General features: G+C 37.7%; 1 protein-coding gene across 1 annotated transcript in view; it reads right to left on the bottom strand.

Annotated features, from left to right (window-relative positions):
* Positions 1 to 2,040: 2,040 nt before the first annotated feature.
* GOLPH3 (golgi phosphoprotein 3) overlaps positions 2,041 to 19,590 on the bottom strand; it is a 29,104-nt gene continuing 11,554 nt past the window's right edge. Inside the window, exons 2-4 of the mRNA XM_041490204.1 lie at positions 11,123 to 11,254; positions 7,306 to 7,420; positions 2,041 to 3,874 (exon numbers count right to left, since the gene is read on the bottom strand). Of these exons, the coding sequence (XP_041346138.1) occupies positions 3,450 to 3,874; positions 7,306 to 7,420; positions 11,123 to 11,254 (672 nt within the window). The 3' untranslated portion in view covers positions 2,041 to 3,449. The remainder of the gene's footprint in view (positions 3,875 to 7,305; positions 7,421 to 11,122; positions 11,255 to 19,590) is intronic.

The raw sequence follows: 19,590 nt of genomic DNA, 5'->3' as shown, positions 1-19,590 counted from the left end.
TTTAGGTATTGCATGCATGTGATATGCAGTAACCACCTGCAGCTGATAGCATGAAAGAGTGCTTTATTTTGTTACAGTACAGATTCAGTCCAGTTCACAGAGAACACATCAGTTAATACATATCTTCACCTTGTAGGAGAAATGGCATGAACACACGAGCACACAGCAGCCTTTTACCGTCACTTAGGCAAATTTTGCCTGAAAAGCATCATTTACACACATTTCACTACCAGTCCATGTAACAGCACTGTAATGCCAGCTCTAGAAACACAGGAGAGGACAATGTCAATCTCAAGGACTGTGAAAATGTCTCTGTGTGTGTGTGTCTGTGTGTGTGTGTGTGTGTGTGTGTGTGTGTGTGTGTGTGTACACATACACAACTGCTTGGTGATTTAACTTTCAAAATCCTGGTTTTGACTTGAAAGTTTGTTTTAAAATAATGTGTCCCTGAATAATACAGGCTATTCCTTGAGGCACATGTTCAAGTTCGGGCTTTGGAGAAGAGTCTTCACTTGAAGCAGCCACTGAGAGCCAAGGGTTTGGAGGAGACAGAACTGTCTGGAAACCAGGTAGGTCTCCATGAGCTGCAGTAGCAGCCCACAGGTAGAATGGTACCTGAATCTCATCAACACAGTCTCCCATGTTTAACCATTTTTTTAAAACCTGAAGTAGCAACAAAGGCAATAATGTCAGCCAAATCAGTTCCTGTTAACCTACCAAACTTACCTTCCTGGAGGTTTTGGGCTTTTTGAAGCACAATTTTAGGACTCAGGACACCAAAAGCTCATCTATTTCCCCTGCACATCCAGGTTTACACCAGGTGGTCCAGCAAAAGACACTGTTGTTCTTCCCAAACCCTTCCTCACTTACATCCAATTTCTTGGACATGTCCAGCACAGACTCTCCCCATCGTGGTCAGAGGTCCTATCTAAGCAAAATAAAGCTGATAAATACTGTGTGCAGTTATCCTCTGTGTGGGAAAACCCCAAATCATGTTTCAAGGGGAGGATTAAAAAAGGATGACTTCTTCTAAACCATGTAGACCATAACAATGATAAAATTCCAATATCCCCCACAACTAAACATGAAACCAGCAGGAAAATGGAAGATACTCACAGAATGAAGAAGAGGCCAGAAAAAGGACAGTGAAAGATACTTTCAGTCTGAAGCATGCTTCAAGTAGCTTAGATTTTCAAAGCCATTTTAAAAGTTTTGTGCACATAACTTGCTCCTGCATACTCCACCATTTTTCTGACCTTTCCCCCTAATTACTTTTTCCTCCTCTCAAAGAGCAACAGAAAATGAGAAAACAGATCACACGAGAGAGACAATGAAAGCTGTGAGCTGCATCTACTACCAAGTATACAGAAAGTATTCCAGAAGCTGTCAAATATAAGAGCAACACAGCAATTTTCATTTTCCTCCCACTTAAAAGCAATCACAGCTTGAAATGTTTAAAAGACAATGTCCCAGGTTCACGCCCAAGCCACTCAAAGTTTTCAACACAGCATTTTGCAAGTGAGAGAACACTGTTTGTCTTTTTATTTGTAAACCAGAGTTTGAAATACTTTACAATATACTTTTAATTTCATTTGCTAAAGAAATAGCATTAAGAACTGAAAGAACAGTGTGTCATTAAATGTCAAGGACTGTATTTTCAAAAACCTTTCGTAAAAAAGGTTATAGAGGTATGATGAATTTAAGTTGTATTTTAAAGTCAACTACTTAAGCATCTCAGTGATTGAAAATGAAGTGCAAAATTGGAAGTCCAGTTCACAGATGAGGCTGTAGAACTGTGCTCAAGACTGAAGAGGTTTACCTAGGGCAGGCACAGTTGCACACTCCCCAAATTAATTCAGCCTGTCCCAGCCATGAATCCTGCAGATCTGAGCAACACCGATTAAGTCAGTTTGAACTACAGAATATAAATTCTCCCTTTCTAATAAGAAGGATATAAACTAAAGCTTTCATTTAGGCAATAAAACTTTTCTAATTAGCAACAAAAAAGTATAAGTGACATGCTTACTCTGTTTCAGGCACTTTCAAGATCATAGTTTATTTACTGTAGGTAAAAAGCTAGTATACAGATTAAGGGATCTCTTAAATTTCAACTCTACAGTTATACACCATCTAGTATTCTTGGTCTGAATATTAACCAAAAGGTTTCTAAACACCTGTAAGCCCCACTATAAATCTGCATTGGTATGATGAAAAAAGTATAGAAATCAATACTTAATTTTTTCAATGCATAATATTTACACTGTGAAACCAATGGGAAATAACAAGCAGCGGCAAAGAGGCAATAAATTTTAAAAAGCCAGGGTTTTATATAGGTTTTGGGTTTTTTTACAATAGTGTGCTAATCAGCATAATTGTATATATAAAAATTAAAATATAGCAGAGCATCCCATTACAGAAATCTGAATTCTCTGAACTGCTGCCATTACTTGCTAACCATTTACATGCAACACCTGCTAGGACTGACTTTTTGTTTTTGAAGTGTAAAACAGTTCAAGGTTTAAGAGACAAACATTAATTTGTATACAAAACCAAAAACTGCACTCAAGAATTGTACTGGTCATGAGTCTTTTCCATACAGAAGTGGAGGGAAAGAAAAACGTACCAATGATAGAAAGCAGTCTCTTTCCATTCACTAATTTTCAAAGGCAATGCATAGACTGAGAATACCTGGATGGCAAACTCCAGAGACTCTGGAAACAAACAACTTTCACACACAGGACCTCTGCAGGAGGCCTTTCTTTGCATCAGATGGCAATGGCTGACAGCAAATAAGGGGCACCAGGTGTACAAGTAATTAGATCTTGCAAAATACTAAGATGGGGCCGTTGTTAATATACAATTTGAACTATATATACACAATATAATGGAATGTATCCCCTCCCAAAACAGGTTTATGAAACAACTGGACCTTTCTATACTAGCCTTATGACTCAGCTATCATTCTAATGAAAATATAAGTACACAAGAGACCTGCATGAAAATTAAAATTTATGGGGCATTTTACAGGAACTATTGACAAAGCTGCTTAATGGCATTTCTGCTTTATAAGTAATTTTGTTATATGCAATTGAAAATATCTGTGTATAAAATGTCCTGACAGACACTTCAACATGGAGCTTTGGTGACAAACCACTTCAATAACAATGAGGTGAAAAATTAAACAAAGTATTTAAGGTAACTCGAATAGGAAATGGAATGCCAATATGGCAGTTCACCCTTCTTCTGTTGTTTTAAACAGGAAAGCCTCTTGTACCAGCAGAATCCTGTACACAGATAGAGAAGTAGGGAATACACCACTTATAATTCCCATTAAACAAAAACCAATTCATCATGTGAGAAGGTACAAATTACAGAAAACATGAATAGTCAAAAAAAGAGAAAAAACTGGTTTACATGAAAGAAGAGAGAACACTTCAGTCTGAACGCAGTTACTTTGTGAAAGCTGCTACAACAGCCCACAGAACCTCATTGGTGTTGGTTTTCATACATTCAACCTCAGGGTCTAAATCTAGAAGCTGCCGCACTCTCTTTGTGGCTAAATCATACTGCTCATCCAGGAGGGGGGCAAAAGCGTTCTCCAGGACATCTGAGGCGTGGGCTAAATACACGAGCGCCAGCAAGCGCTTGTCCATGCGGTGAGGGTCGTTCACCCACTTGTCAAGAACTGCCTCCTGAACCTTCTTGATGAGGCGCTGTTTGATGTTGTTGTTAGTGAGAGGGTGTGTAGTCATGTCAAAAAGCAGGAAGTTCTGTTTCTCTGTTGTCAGTACACCTTTTTCCACAAGATTTTTAGCTAACCGCTCACGGACATTTCGTAGTTGGTAGTGCAACTTCAGTGGGTTCCATGTTTCACCTACAACAGCAAGAAAACCACACAACACTTAGACAAAGTTTAAGCTGCACTGCTGCAGTGATTTTTTTTTCCACTCTGTGGTGCAGAATGAGCTGTCAAAATCATATAGCAGACTACAAGACACTGTGCTCCTGTCAGCATTTCTCTGATCCCTGGCATGGAGGCAGAGACCAGGAGAACCTCCTTGGAGCAGCTCTGGGGTACCCTGACAGTTTGGATGAAACGATAGCTAAGCCATGTCTTGATTACAGATATGAAAAATAAACAATCTTGTATTGTAAAATAAAAAAACAACCAGTTATGCAGAATTAATTTACTTCATGTAACAATAAAAATGAAGTAAAATTAAGCACCTTCTACAGCCTTTTACCATGTCAGTGACCAGGAGAAGAGTTACTGCCTTTCTTCTGTCACAGAGACAAGCTAATGCACAGTTACCCAGTCCCTTTCTTTATTTCTGCAGGTTTCCACTCCTCTCCCCCCTCCTGCTTCCACCATATGAAAACAGTGACCATGCACTGTGAGAGTGTGTGTGACACAGGTGTGCTCACATGATCCACATATTAGACAGAGTCTTTAGTGCTTCTATATAAAATATTTCTAATGCCTTTTGTTAAGGCAGAAGAACTGGGCCCTTCAGAGCCTGTGACTATACGCACAGAGGAACTGACAAAGCACAAAATCAGCATCAACAGCTCCAACTAAAACTGTTTATCATTGAGAATTCTACCTTTGCTTAAGAGCTTATTTAACAGGCTAAAAATTTTAATTCCAGCTTACTTAGGAATTTATCATAATCCCCTCCTGATGTAAAAAACTATGCATTTTAAGGGGCAAGAAAAAGAACAACTTTAAGTATTTCTTACATAGATGGAGGTTTTCCATAAATTAGATGAGAATTTCTGTACAAAACTTTTGAAAAATTTATTGGTTAGCATAAAATAATAGCAACAATGACAGTAAGCCACAGGTGACTTTGAGGTTTCTCCCACTGTGATGGAGGGTGACACACACTGCATCCAAGTAACAGCCAAGATAAGCAAACAAAGGAGGTGACTCCAACTGCAGAGTGAAAGGCAGAAAACCCAACCAAGGCCTGAACTACAGAAGTCCAACTACACATCAATGAATGCTATTCCCCAGTTTGATCATAAATGAAACTATCACACAAACACAAAAAAGTGGTTTCCTTACCACCCTTCACAGGGCAAAGGCTATTTCCTAGATTTTTGTGCCGTTGCCATGTGGCTGAAAGTCAGTGCTGTGATGACACCTTGTGACCAAGCTCTTCAATTGCACAGACACTTTGCAGACACGGACAGAGATGTTTGCTACATCTCCAGGAAACTTCACATTTTGGTGCAAATATCTATATTCCCTGCATTTGCTTTCTTTAGAAGCTACCTTATAAACATCAGCCTGGCAAACATCACCTTGCATGTCCACATATTTATTTACATGATGGCTTTGAACTCACATGTACTGTAACTCCAAGCAGCACTCTGCATCAGTGATAATCATGGATAGAGTAGATTTTTTTCCAGGATCAACCTGGTCTCCAAGGCAAAATTCTAAGAGAGTTTATAAATTTATTAAATAAAGCAAAATAAAGCAAAACCAACCAAACAATAAAAATAAAAACCCCTGCCCAGGCCCATTGAAATACTTTTCTTCAGAATGACAGATCTCTAACCCATGGGAACCAAAGAACACTAATGCCATCCAAGAATTAGTAATTAATAAACATATGTTAGTAAAAATTATTGATTCAAGCCTTAGCCACAGCACTGATGATAACCATCTTCCCAGAGCCAAAGCTCAGCAGGGTCAGGAAAACCTTAGCTTAGCTCAAAGAAAACCTAGTTCATTCATTAGCTGACCTTTTTTGAGCCAGTCCTAACTTGATGTGCATTGCACTGGGAAAGGAGGTGAAATGTCAGCACAAATTACGTATTTGGGACAAGAAAAATGAATTGTTTTTGCTGGCTGTAAGAGGGAAGGGGAGCTGAGAACTGAACTGCATGGCTCCACAGCAGCCATGCCCCTCCTGACATGTAGTCCAGTCTCCCCTCTGCCTGACAGCCAAAGAGCAGGAGACGGGGGATGGCAAGGACCTGAGAATGAACTGGTGTGCAAGGAATGCTGTTTAAGGTGGTGCAGAATGAATGGGAAGAACAAAGAAAACAGGAAAGCAGAGAAAGGCAAAGAGATTTTGCTCATTTCTGCAGCTTATTGGTTTTAAGAAGTAGCAGATTTTACACAGGCAACTTCCAAATCTCACTACTCCCAACTTCACAGTCACATTGTTGACGATGAGGGTCAACGGTGCAGGGTTTTTCCCTGCGCTGTTTGCACAACTGAAGTACAGCTCTGATCTCCTCCAAGGAAGCTGCATTTATGTGCTTTGTGAAAACAGACAAACGCTGGTGATCAATTCTGTCTGCAGTTCAGCCTGGAGAGGAGAAGGCTCTAAGGAAATCTTGCTGCAGCCTTTCTGGGCTTAAAGGGGGACTGCACAAAAGATGGGGTCAGACATTTTAGCAGAGCCTGGGACACGAGTAACAATTTCAAAGTGAAGGAGAGTTGGCTGAGATTAGATACAAGGAAGAAGTTTTTCAAAATGAGACACCAGAATGGATTGCCCAGAGAGGTGGTAGGTGCCTCGTCCCTGGAAGCATCCAATGTCAGGATGGATGGTCCTCTGAGTAACCTGGTCTAGTGGAAGGTGTCCCCGCTGACTGCAGAAGGGCTGGACTGGATGGCCTGTAAAAGTTCCTTCCAACCAAATCTATTCATAATTCTATGATCACTGACATTTCATTTTTCCTCAACTATTTACTAGCTTTACAGGGAAAGCTGTGTGCAAAGTACTCATTTTGAAGACTTTGTTTTGATCAACAAGACGTATCTAACATTCAAAAATATTTATTACATTTCTTCAGCTAATGAAAAAATAAAACTCCTAATGCTTTATTTTTTCTTTATGATTAATGGCCAAATCACCCTCAAGTTTTGTGTGCAAGCTATGAGCTCTTCACTTCCTTTCTTCATTGAAAGATCTGAATACTCAGTGCACACACTCAGGCTCCCAACTTCCATCAGCCATCATTTCCAAACACAGAGAAAGGCAGCTACATCTCCAGGGTGCAGTCCTGATTTACTTCAGAGCCAGCGGAAGGCACCTCTTCCACCGAGCTGAGATGTCCTCTGACACTTCCATACAGATCCCTTCTGTACCAAGTTAAGTCAAAAGCAACAGTTACTTATATTTGATTAAAGGCTACAATCAACAAGAGACTACCCTAGAGGACAGACTAATTAACTTTTTTGCATATTTTCTCTCAAAAAACCTTGCAATATAATCTCTAGTGATGCCAGATAATTAGCTTTATTTGGGTAAAGAAAGCAAATACGTTATGTGCAAGGCTTACCACTAAGCAGTTCAATCCAATTTTGTACTGTTTCAGGAGGCTGGGTCTCTTTTATGTGTTTCAGAGCTTCATCAAGCAGAACATCCCCTGTAGGAGCATCTGACTTGCAAATCACCTAAGAACGAATAAAATACAGTCAGTATTTTGACATAATTCATACATGACAAACACACCCATCAATAAAAAACCTACCTGTTAGGAAAACCAAAATATATTTTTTTGAAATAACAAACTCTCTCTTAAGAATATGCAACTTTGAAAAACCTAAACCTTTGTTATTAAAAAAACCCCAAACTACATGTGTTTTAATTCAAAATACGTTAAGTCTGAGGTTATCTGTAACTTAAATTAACCTTAATGGGCTAAAATTATAGTATTAATAACAAACTTAAAAGCTGCATTTTGAAGGAAAATAACTCACTTATCTAGCTAGGTCCCTTGCTACCTCCCCAATACAAAGTACATTGCACTAAATTAGTTTCTGAATACAGTCTATTTTACTGCTTCAAGTCAATTTATTCAAAATACTGAGTTAAACAATAAGGTTGCATGAAAATAATAACAAAAAAAAAGTACAAAAACTAGTTTTCTTCAATATATGTACAGGTAAAATAGGTTCATGACAACACCTGCAAATTTTGCAGCTCTGAAGAACACACTGCCACCTAACAGAGTTTCATTTAATAACAGTTAAACCACACGTACTAGGGAAAACACCACGTACTAATAAACCCCTTAACATGCAACAATAAATGCAATACAATATAAGTCTCTTATTTAATAACTTCTAAAACTGAGTTCTTCACTGAGGAAAACACAACAAAAAAATTTACTTAGAGTAATAACATAGTAAAATTAAAAACTATGAGTAACTGCTTGTTTACCAGTACAAGTAGTTATAGAAACCATGCACAAATACAATTTTTTTTCAGAAGAGAAAATCAAGAGCACCAAATGAAAACTTCCAGATTAAACTACATCAAGTCAGTGCGTTTAAATAAAATAATTCTTTATTTACAGAATAATTAGTACAGTTGTTATAATAATAGTTGTTGCTGTTGTTACTATTTTATCTGGCAATTTAAATAGTTTACAAGCTAGCACTTTACAAGCATCAGGGAAAACAACTTTTTTTGTCAATCACTATTCCATATATATATATATATATATATACACACACACACACACAGATATGAAAAACAGGAAGCAAAAGCTCTTATTTTTCTTAACACTTCAGAGTAGTCAGAAAGGTGTTCTGGAAATGTCATACTGTTCCATAGTTCAGGGAACATCCTGTTTCTTCAGAGATGCTGGTCCTTAGCCTGATTGTAAAAAAATATTCTTTATTCCAATTTTTCAGTGATGAATCAGGTACTAGATTTGCCTGGTACTTATCAACTAAGGAAATTCCAATTATACAGAATATTTAATTTGCATTTTTCACAATGCAGCTCTGCAATTAAGCAAAGCTAAAAGATTAAGCACAGATTTTTAAGTAAACTTCATTTTCTAGTTTTAATACCAAAATTCACTCTTGCATGAATTGCTCAGAATTGATGGCAATAAAATACTGAAGCAAATCTGCCAAGGATTTTTAGGATTCCTTTTGGTTCTAGTAACTCTATCGATTTGCTTTGCTCTCTGATCCTGTATAGCAATGTATAGTACATCTTCTATTCTCAATAACCACTGACAAACCTCAACATTTATTTGTTTTTAATACTGATCCCAGTAGGCAGAACTCCAAAATGGTGTGACAATTACATACCCTTAAGCCAAATTTACAAGGATGTTGCAATGTGTAACACATCCACTTACAAAGTCTCATTAAGGTCCATCAAGTCCTTGTCCACTCTTTTCTCAGTCTCATTTGACTATGGCATTCAATCATAGATTTAATGCACCTTGATCCATTCTGAAGTACTAAATATTATCAGCAGAGATCAACCTGATTTAAGGCTTTAAGTGGAAATCTTTGTAGCTATCATTCTTTCAAGTTAATTATATGATTAAAGCCACAGTTAGCTGGTTATAAATCTGTGCTACTGCCCAAAAAACTTTTTCTACCCTCTTCTCATCCTCACCTTATCACTTGTGCCCCACCTGATGACATGATCAAGAGAGTGGTTCCAGTAAAAACTGAACTGATCACAATAAATTATTTCTCCCCTGAATTACAACCTTGGATGCGTTATTAGACAGCTCTTTCCACTTATTAGGCACAGTATTTATTTCACAGCCAAAGCTAAGGGCATGGGGAGCAAAGCCTGCAGAAGCAGGACAAGGAGGACACTTGACAGAGTAAAGACTTAAATGTGGCCAACACAGAAACAAAACTGAAATTTAGTGTAAATGGAAAGCTTCAAATAAGGTGCAAAACAACGTAAGTCATTCACAAGACTGATTTCTAAATTGACGGAGGTGGTGCGTTTAGGGATTTTATTTGCAGGGAAGTACTTAAGCAGAAAACAACCTTCATCTAAATTTTAAATTAATGCCTATTTTTATAGAACCTTCCTGCCTGAAAACTGAGAAGAATCTCAAATACTTTACAACAGCAGAAAAAGAAAACCTCCAGATTGCATAGATTTTAGATCACTTTAAACAAATACATCTACCCAATGCCAAAACCACATGATAAAATTTAGCAAAAAACACGCAACCACAATCAAACAAAAACCAATCACAACTCAGACCAATAATTTTGCTTGTATTCTTTAGTGAATATACATACAGGTTATTTTTCCATTTTCCTAAAAAACCTAGCAACCTCACAGTTGATATTTCAAGTAGATAGAACTGACAAGGTTTTCACAGAATGAAAATAACTCCTGACTGAATGCCTAAGAAGATTACTGAATGCCTAAGAAGCCAAAAGCTCTGGAGAAAAAAAAAATGTGCAAACTAATCAATGCTGAATATGCTTAAACGAGCTAAAAGAAGTAGGGACTGTTTGTCAGAACAGAGGTTCAATTTTTCTGAAGTGAAGGGAGCTGGGAGAAGGTTAGGGAATTCACAAGCTTGCCTTAAAATTTAGCAAAAGATAATATTGACATAGAAATGTGCCATAAGAGAATTTATTTGTGGTGGACAGACAACATTTGACCAGGTTTTCAATAGGCTTATTTTACAAGTATCCTCTAATGCTGATGAAGTAAAAATTCTTCCAAGAGCGTGACTTTGCACATTTTGTACAAAGGGAAAATTCAGTGGTAAAAGTAAAAAACATAAAGGCCTCAAATCTTCGGCCCAATTCTATAAAGGACCATAGAGATGTGGTCATCTTGAAGGTCAGAGAGCACAATTTAACACACCAGCCTCATGCTTGAACTAGATGCATGTTCTCAGGGGTCCCAAGAACAACGACAGTTTCCTTCCCATGCAATGCAAGCACAAACTGCAGCGTTGTGTAGAGCAGAAGTGAACTGGTGGCCTGCAGGACACATCTGGCATTCGGCAGTTATCCATTCCTTTCAGCCCCAGCCCACATCCCACCGGCATTGCAAAAGCCGGTTCCTTCGGCAGACTAACGGCTGCCGCCGCGCCCCAGCCAGAGCCAACGGCTGGCAGCAGCACCAGCAACACATCCCCAGAGCAAACACGGGCACAGAACAGGTACCAGAGATGTTCCAAGGCACTTCATCTCACCACCAAGACACCTTTTATCTCTGCACATCTGCCTTAGGTCATTACTCAGAATCATCATGTTCACATAAAGAAAAAAACCCTGAGGCTTTTTATTAGAACCAGTCGTAATTTATAGCTCCTGTATTTTGTGAAGCCTGACAAGTAAATGTGACCATTTTCCTGCACTCACCTTTCTTGTTAGCAGACTTTTGCGCCTCATTCCACAGGCCTCCAGCTGGAGACGCCCCCGCAATGCCAATTCAATTAACATACAGCCGCGCAATCCCGAGGAGATGCAATCGTTCCAGAACGATGTGTAACCCTGTGAAGAATGAAAGACAGTAAGATATCCCCATCTCCACCTGAAAGCGAGCAGAAAAAGGGCCTTGCTGTGTTCTCTAAGCAGTTCTCCTGCTTTCACACTTTTGAAGTAGCATCACTAGTCACTACCATTCCTGCCCTGAAAACATGAAAGAGGAACAGTCTCATCCTCTGTTAGTTTTGACACTCAGTCTCTGCCTTGTGAAGAATTGGGAATCCTCAGGAAAATGATACAGAATGAAACAGGGCAATACCAAGAACTGTGAGGTATAAAGTATAGTTTTATACAGTCAAAACAAACTTACAATATTTTTAGGACATTAAGCATTTGGCATTACTGACATCACATGGCCTTATGAGTGACTGATAAACATTAATATGATTTTACATACATAAACAATGTGGCACTGAGGAAAGCAATAATAAACTAAAAATGGATATTAAGTTAACTATGGAGTATGCCAGAAAACACAAATGTGGCCATCAACAAAATCACAGAACCCATTCTTTTGGCTTGAACATAGAAAACTAAAAGAAAAAAGCTTTCAAAGAAATATTTATAACAGCTATCATTTTGTCATTTAAATCCTTTGAAAACATGTGCTTTTACAGCTTGAAGCATAGTTCTTATACAAACTGCAAAACTACAAAACACATTTATTCCACAAAGCACAGCTCACCTACTGTGGTTTCTCTCTACTTCTGCATTGACAGCTGTCTGCTTAAATGGCAGAAGAGACCACTTGACCCAATACATTTATTCATCAGTATCTAGAAACACAACTATTGACTTTGTACTCCATTGTTCAACAGTTATGACAAAAAAAAAAATCTTACAAAAAATTATCTTATATGGAGTAGTCAACAATGTTCTTGCATATTTTTTTAATATTTGAGTATCTAAGATAAAAGTAAAATCACTGAGAAATGTTTGATATGATTCACAAAGATCTTTCCAAAGTCCCTCTAGTGAAGCACTTCTAAAAAAACACCAATTTCAGGATACTTTAGAGAAAGATGCTGTACACAAGACAAGGTAGGGGAAGAGCAGAAGAGTGCTCTGCTTTTCATAAATTTGTCTTAACCAATAACCAAGACTGGCTTAAAACAAAAGCAAGTCAATTTTATTATTTTTTGCAGATGAAAGCTGCCAACATATAAAGATATTTTAAGTCCACTAAATTTACAAACCAGTCTCTAACTAATGCCATCGATTACAGATTTCCAAAAATGTGAAAACATTTGTTTCAATTTTGTACTTAGCTATTTTCAAGAGCTGTATTCTACAGATGACCAGTACCTATGAAAAGTCTACAAAAGCCCTGAATCTCTAAGGTAATTACTGAAATAAGTCCCATATATTTATTTAAAACACCATAAATATGAGTTTGGAAAGGCATTTGAGAAGTTATCTAATCAGCCTTCTACTCTAGAGCTGATACCTTGCAGGTATCAGCTACTCCTATAATGCCATTCTGTAATTAAGATTTTGGTTGGCACCAGACATTTTTTGCCAAATAACACACACAATAAAGTACAATATTTGCTTGAGAGGGAAGATATGACTCCTACATTCTATTTCCAATCAGTCTCTACATAATAATTTCTGAAGTCAGACAATACATACGCAAACTAAAAAACTACAGCAGCAACTCACAGGCACAATAAATTTACACTTCTTTATACTCATAGAAAGTATATTTCATATTATTATGCAAACAATTAAAGTGCTGATGCTTGTTCCCTTTTTTTAGCAATGAAAGCTGAATTTCTTTTAAAAATTACTATTTTTCAATGACTACACCACTCCCGCCCAGCACCAACTACCAGATGTAAACTCCTCTGCTCCAGCAGTTAACATGGATGGCCACAGGCTGAGGGTTGCATGAAAATGCAGGCTCTCTGGTAAGGTAAGTCAGGTCAAGAATGACCACGAGTCTCTAGTCCAACCTCCTGCTGCAAGCGGGTTCAGTTATGAAGTCAGGTCAAGCTGCTCAGGGTTCTATTCAAGCGTGTCTCAAAAGCTTCCAAGGATGGAGACTGCACAACCACCCAAAAGTTTGCAACCAACTAATAATGAAAACCAGTTCAAAAAGATTACATCCTTCATAAATGGAGCTGCTTGTTTTGGTGGGCTGGATGACAGCGAAGTCATGAGAATAAATCCTGTTACCATCTTATTTTCCTTCCGCCCCCCAGGCTCAGAGTTCACAACAGGTGATCCTCTAGAGAAGGAACACTATATTTCCACACACATAAACTGTACATCTATTAACAGAGTTAGGAAAGGGATTTTTTTTCAATCCATTAAACTGATCTTTCCAGATTGTTCTGGTAGATAAATGGGCTGGTTTTGACACCTAATGCGAAGACATCAGAATCAAAGGAACTTTGAGGAACACAGAATCTCACTTTAGCACACAACAGTCTAACTAAATCATCCTTAAATTAACGCAATCTTCCTGGAATAACTGGAACTGAATGGGAGACACTAATCTTTGATAATCCAAACACCCTCTTGACACCTACTTTAATTGGTATATAGCATAACTAGAAAAGATGCACAAAAGAGAAACAAAGGGGTGGAGATTAATAATTTATGGAGAAGTGGAATGGCAAAATAGAATAATGCACTATTTGTAAAGGAAACAAGGGCTAAAAGATGACAAACCAAGCTAGCTCACAGGTTAGGAGTCATTAGCCAATTTCTTTTCTGTTTTTCCACTCAATTGTTTTAATGGGAAGGCAGAAGTTTTAAAAAAATTTCAAAACTTCTTTGAAAAACAGGAACAATAATGAAGTTTGACAGACAGCAACAAATCTAAAGCACACGTGGACCAGGATGAAGTCAGTGTTCACTGGGGGAATTGTCATCCTGATCCCACCCTCTCCCTGAATGTAACCTGTCCACTGCTCATCACAGCACACAGAACAAGACAGGGACATGGTTTTTAAAACTGTTCATTTATTCCAATTCCTAGCAGTCTCAAAACACTTGACTGAAGATCAAACACCACCATGCAGAAGCGCAACTCATTCTACTATTTAATGCTCTTGAACAGTATTAGTTTTCTCACAAATACAATACCAAGTATTTTTGCTTCATCCATCTTCCTGCCAGTCCTACAGCTTTATAAACTCTCTAACTCAAAGAAATACTTATTTCATTAAAGTTGCTAAGCAGCAGGGGGTAAGACTTACAAAGCAGGAGATTATTTTTATCTGACAGCAATCACACTAGAATAGCTTTAAGCTATGAATAGCTTGCAAGACAAAAATTTAAATCTACAATGACTTAAAGATCAAAAAACTGTTTACAACTGTCATGTTTATTTATATAAACACAGCACAAAAGCATTTTTCGTCAGACCTGACCTAGAAACTTTCAGCTAAAAACTAGTTTTGCAAGACAAGCAAAAAGGGAAATTAGAATAAAGTTTATACCAAACACTTGTTTCCATATTAACTTTGAAAGCTCAGACTTTCCACCCAGGTATGGCAAAGTACAGAGCTGAGACGAAGATCCTGTTTCCACTTTAAGAATAAGTTATTTAAAATCCATGTTCATTAGGTCATTTCTTTCCCACCAGCTTCTATGGCATTTATTCACTTTCTCCTATTCCCTTGCCTTCTACCCACTTCCAGCTCACACAGGTATTCCTGTTCAGTTATTCATTAATCACTTGAAACTGCCAACTATTAAAGAGTCCATTGTATAACAGAAGCCAGTTACCAAAACTACCTTAACTTTCCACTTCCTGCTTCTACTTAGTCTCTTTAGAGCCATTAAGTTACCCAAGAGATTTTAAAATTCATAAGTTTGTCTGTAATTTTTCTTTTCTTTAAGAAGATTGCTAACACCTTATCTGTGATCCAACAGGGCACTGCAGCCATGACCACTATAATTTCCTAAGTATGTAAAAAAATCAGAGTGAGAAGACAAAAAATGATCAGATGTGCCTGAAGATACTTGCTGCCATGTTAGTGACTTCTACATAGTTAAGGCTGATTTAAGACTTACAAAAAACTTCAAAATCATTTCACTTAAGCACAAAACAGCCAACCTTCACAGATCAATGACTCTCACAGTTTCCAGGCTACTGTCACACTAACTCTGCTTGAAACAAACAAACAAAAAATAGCTAAAAAAAAAAAACAAAATCGAAAGACCCCCACTGAATCAACATCACCATTTTCTGTTTCACAAGTGCAATTCGAAGTTACCCAGCAGTAACAGTGCAAAAAATGCAATTACGCTGCAGATGTCATCTTACGTTTATGTAGGAGTACTCCCTAATGGGTTACAAAATTAAAAAAAAAAAAAACAAAAAAACCCAAAAAAAACCAACTTTCTTAATAAAAGATAGAACAAAGGACCCCGAAAATACTGGGTAATCTTTAATTCAATAATACTTTGTTTTATTTATCAGAGTTGCTAAAAATCTCTTCCCACAGAAATCTCTTCCTTCTGTGTACATAAATACACATTCTTTCTCCACTTCTTCAGTTAACTCAGAATAGGTGAACAGCAGTTCTACTATACCTGGCACAGACAAGAAAGGAACAGGGCAGAATAAAAATCCATGAAAATACCTCAGATCCAAGAGGAATGAAAGCAAAATGCTTGCAGACTTACAACTCTGAGGCTTCAAAATACACACATAGTAATATAAATAAATATGATGTGTTTAACTCATGTGGGTAAGGGCAGCTGTTTACAGAACACAGACTGCAGCTGCCAATGCATTCTAATCCAAAGAGTCTCAAGCTATTGCAGATTACTTTGCAGATCACAGAGCCACTGCAATTGGAAATCAGCATATTTTTTAAAAAAGCATCATAAAGTCATTTAACAATATGTGAAAGTAACTTGTGGGTTACTGACGCCTACTTTCCAAAAAAAATTAAGTATTTCTTTATTTTAACATAACAGGACCCTCAGGCCCATCCTCAGATCCACACAGCCTCATATTTATTATCACAGGTCAGTGTTAGGTTGAAGTTTTGGCCCTGACTCAGACTCAATTTACATTTATGAGGAGCCACAACAGAAGTTTCTCTGGGATAATGCACATAATAACGCCCAGACTATGATTCTCTTACTAGAAGTCTTTTCATTTTAAATTGAGGCTCAATAGTATTTAGACCCTCACTCAGCACCCTCTACCAAAACACAAATAAACATCTATAGCATCTAGAAACTAAACATCTAGAACTAAAACATCTCTAATACACAACCGAAATAAACCAAACAATCGAAGGGAACCTTTTAAAGGAGAAACATCACTACAGCTACCCAAACCCCTGAATTCCGGTTCTCAGGAAACTCCAAATTTTTCTATTATGAAAGACACAAACAAAAAGACTTTGAAATTTGGTAAATAATGCAATTTCTGAAACTTTGTGCACAGACGAAACAAATAAAATATTGGTTAAACTCTTTCCAGTCATGGCAGCTCAATCAGAAGGGAAACTGGCCAACTAACAGAAAGCAGTAGTGAACAACTACAACTCCTGAGGAGTTCGCGAGTCCCAGCTCTGAGGTAATAAATCTTACAGTCTTGTCAGAAGACATCAAATCCTTAGCTTCTGGGTTTCTCAGCCAGGAGGTGCAATCCAGGCTAAAGAAAGCTTTCACATTAGTAAACAGTAAATTCTAAATGTACAGGTACCCTGTTCTCTATTAGAATATATTTTGATTAAAAAAATTGCAAAAATCTCTACCTAGATGATAAAAGATAAAAATTACACTTCCCAAACTTTCTGGAGTTTGCTGTTACTTTCCTTATTTTGGCATAGATGGCACTCAAACACTCTGCTGGGGGTAGCAACATAAAAGCTCTGAGACACAAAACTATGGATTTGTTTATATACAAACAAGCGTTGAGCTTTCCCAGACAGGTGTTTCTTCCTTGCTATCTATCCTTTCCAATGTGCGGCAGACTATTTTTATGTTCTCACAAATCACAGATGACAAACATACTGGAAAATTCACCATGCCTGCTGGCATCAGGGAAAGTTACTGAGGACAATTACCTGCAAGTCCAATGAGGGGCCCTTGCCAAATACACAAGCCAGAATAATAAATACATAGTTTGGGAACAGATAAAACCACAATGTTCAGTTCTACTGTTCAGACGAGCATAAGAGGAAACAATTGTCAAGAAATTTAAGCCTGAGACGGACAAACTAAACTGAATGTGGAATTTGGGGAAAAAAAAACTTTTCAAAGTCAGTTCAGATCACCTGGAGGACTGGAAAAGGTAAATTGAGTCATCTGCTGGTTTAAATTTTGTATGAGCTGCTTTTCATTTTGAATAGCACAATTAGCAAAGAGTCTACTTACATCTAGCATTTACATAGCAGTGTCATGGAAGAAAAATGTACCTGCATGCTCACTGTGTGTAGTTAATTTTGAGAAAGACTCATGTTTTATATATATACACATATTCAAACTTCTTTTCTTAGAGGTACTAAGGGTGGCAGGGAGCAACACTAGGGGAAAAACAGGAGGAAAAGAAAAAAGACAAAATGATACTCCAGAGTTCAATTATTTTCCCAGCACAAGCAACCCTGAATCACTACTTTTTACTTTGGAGAGATTAATTTCAGTTTTACTGACCTTTCAAATCAATGTCACTACATCTCATTTTAGCCTTGCACAAGACCCTGCATGTATCTGGAGAAGGTATGTCCTTCCCCATAACTTCATTTTCAGCCATTTGAGGACTAAACTAAGGAAGCAGTCCAAAGCCTGAACTGCTGTTAAAGACACAGCATTTCTTCACTCCATGGAAGCACACTGCTGTTCTCTCGCCTGAGCCCACAGGAGCATTTGTGTAGTCAGCCAGATGAATAAGTGGTGTTTCTGAGAGCTAACTGACATTTTCCTCACCTGATTCACCACACAAGTTAACAAATTTCAGAGATAGTGTGGAAAAGGGGAAGAATGTAGTTGGAAAAGACAGCAAAATGTAACAACATCCCATTCCATGACAATCCACACTTCAATAGATAAACTGCATTCAAACCCTGAATAGTTTTTATAACCTGAATAGTTTCAGCTAGAACTTAGTATGTGGGACAAAGAACAGAGGAAAAAAAAAAAGTATATTATTGTGATACCTGCGCTGAAGCCACTCATGACCAAAATATGCTCAGGAAAGACAAAAAGTAGCTCCCCATTTTGGACTTCAGCAAGACTCCCCTGATAATCATAAATTGGAAGTTATTTTGTTTAAATCTAACAAGGCAGCAATAGCATCCCTTTCTGATTCTCTGAAGCAACAGCAAGTTCTTTCAGAGGCACCTACTAGCCTATTATTAGCCAACACATAGTAGAGAGAGAACAAAATATAAAATCATCATCTGTCACCCATTTGAAACCTACTGCAAAAGACAATCAGAGACAATTTATCTTGAAATAGAGGCTGTGGCAAGCTGTATTTCATAACAGATTTAATCACAATTGTGACAGAATTGTCACTTTTTTAGTCAACAAGTTCCTTCCTGAAGTAGTAGTTTTGAGATGACAAAGACAGCTGGGGAGAACAGAAGGGAAAAGATTAACAGCATACACTGTCCAGGTGCTCTGCAGCAGATGAAGAGTTATTAGGAACTTTGGTCTGCAACAGTTTTCATGTCAGATATGTCTGCTTCCTTCCCTCTGCATCCTATCTCCAATGTAAGAATTGGTCACGAGCAACTTTACAACTTTAATCTGCTTCACAGCTATGATTGCTCATGAAACAAACACTGCCTAAAAGTATTTTGATTTTAATGAAGAGTATGAGTGGAGTGAAAGGCATTGGGCTATCATATTCTCAAAAAAGACAACCACCATCTTAATACACTGTTTCCCTTATGTAGTCTCTCTACAACTACTAATATTACTTTGAATTTTCAAAAGCACTTACATCACCTGAAGAACTTCTACAACACATCCCCTTAGAGCTGCTCCCAAATCCAAACAGGCAAAGTACAAAATATAAGCAGAACATATAGAGAAAGGATAACAACAGTACTTGGTTTATTATAAATAATGTTTTAGCATAGAACTTCAATTAATTCTGGTGACCCAAAAGACTAATTTTAAGCATTCCAAATGCATCTATCACCAGCATTCTTCTGTAATGGAAGCACTACGTCCTCTCGGATTAAATGGAGATACCAGCTGACAGCACTAGGAGAGGACAAAGAACAGTATGGAGCATTGTCTTCTAACACCTGTATATGATTCTGTTCATATCCTTCCTAGCTGAAGGTGAAACTGCTGACTGGAACTGCTGATTGCAGAAAGACAAATGGTCTGACACTGTTGCAGGTAAGCAAACATCT

This window comes from Pyrgilauda ruficollis, unplaced genomic scaffold (genome assembly GCF_017590135.1).
Source record: "Pyrgilauda ruficollis isolate IOZ18807 unplaced genomic scaffold, ASM1759013v1 scaffold120, whole genome shotgun sequence".
NCBI classification, from domain to species: Eukaryota; Metazoa; Chordata; class Aves; order Passeriformes; family Passeridae; genus Pyrgilauda; species Pyrgilauda ruficollis.
Note: the sequence above shows the minus strand (reverse complement) of the source record. Positions and strands in the feature narration are given on the sequence as shown.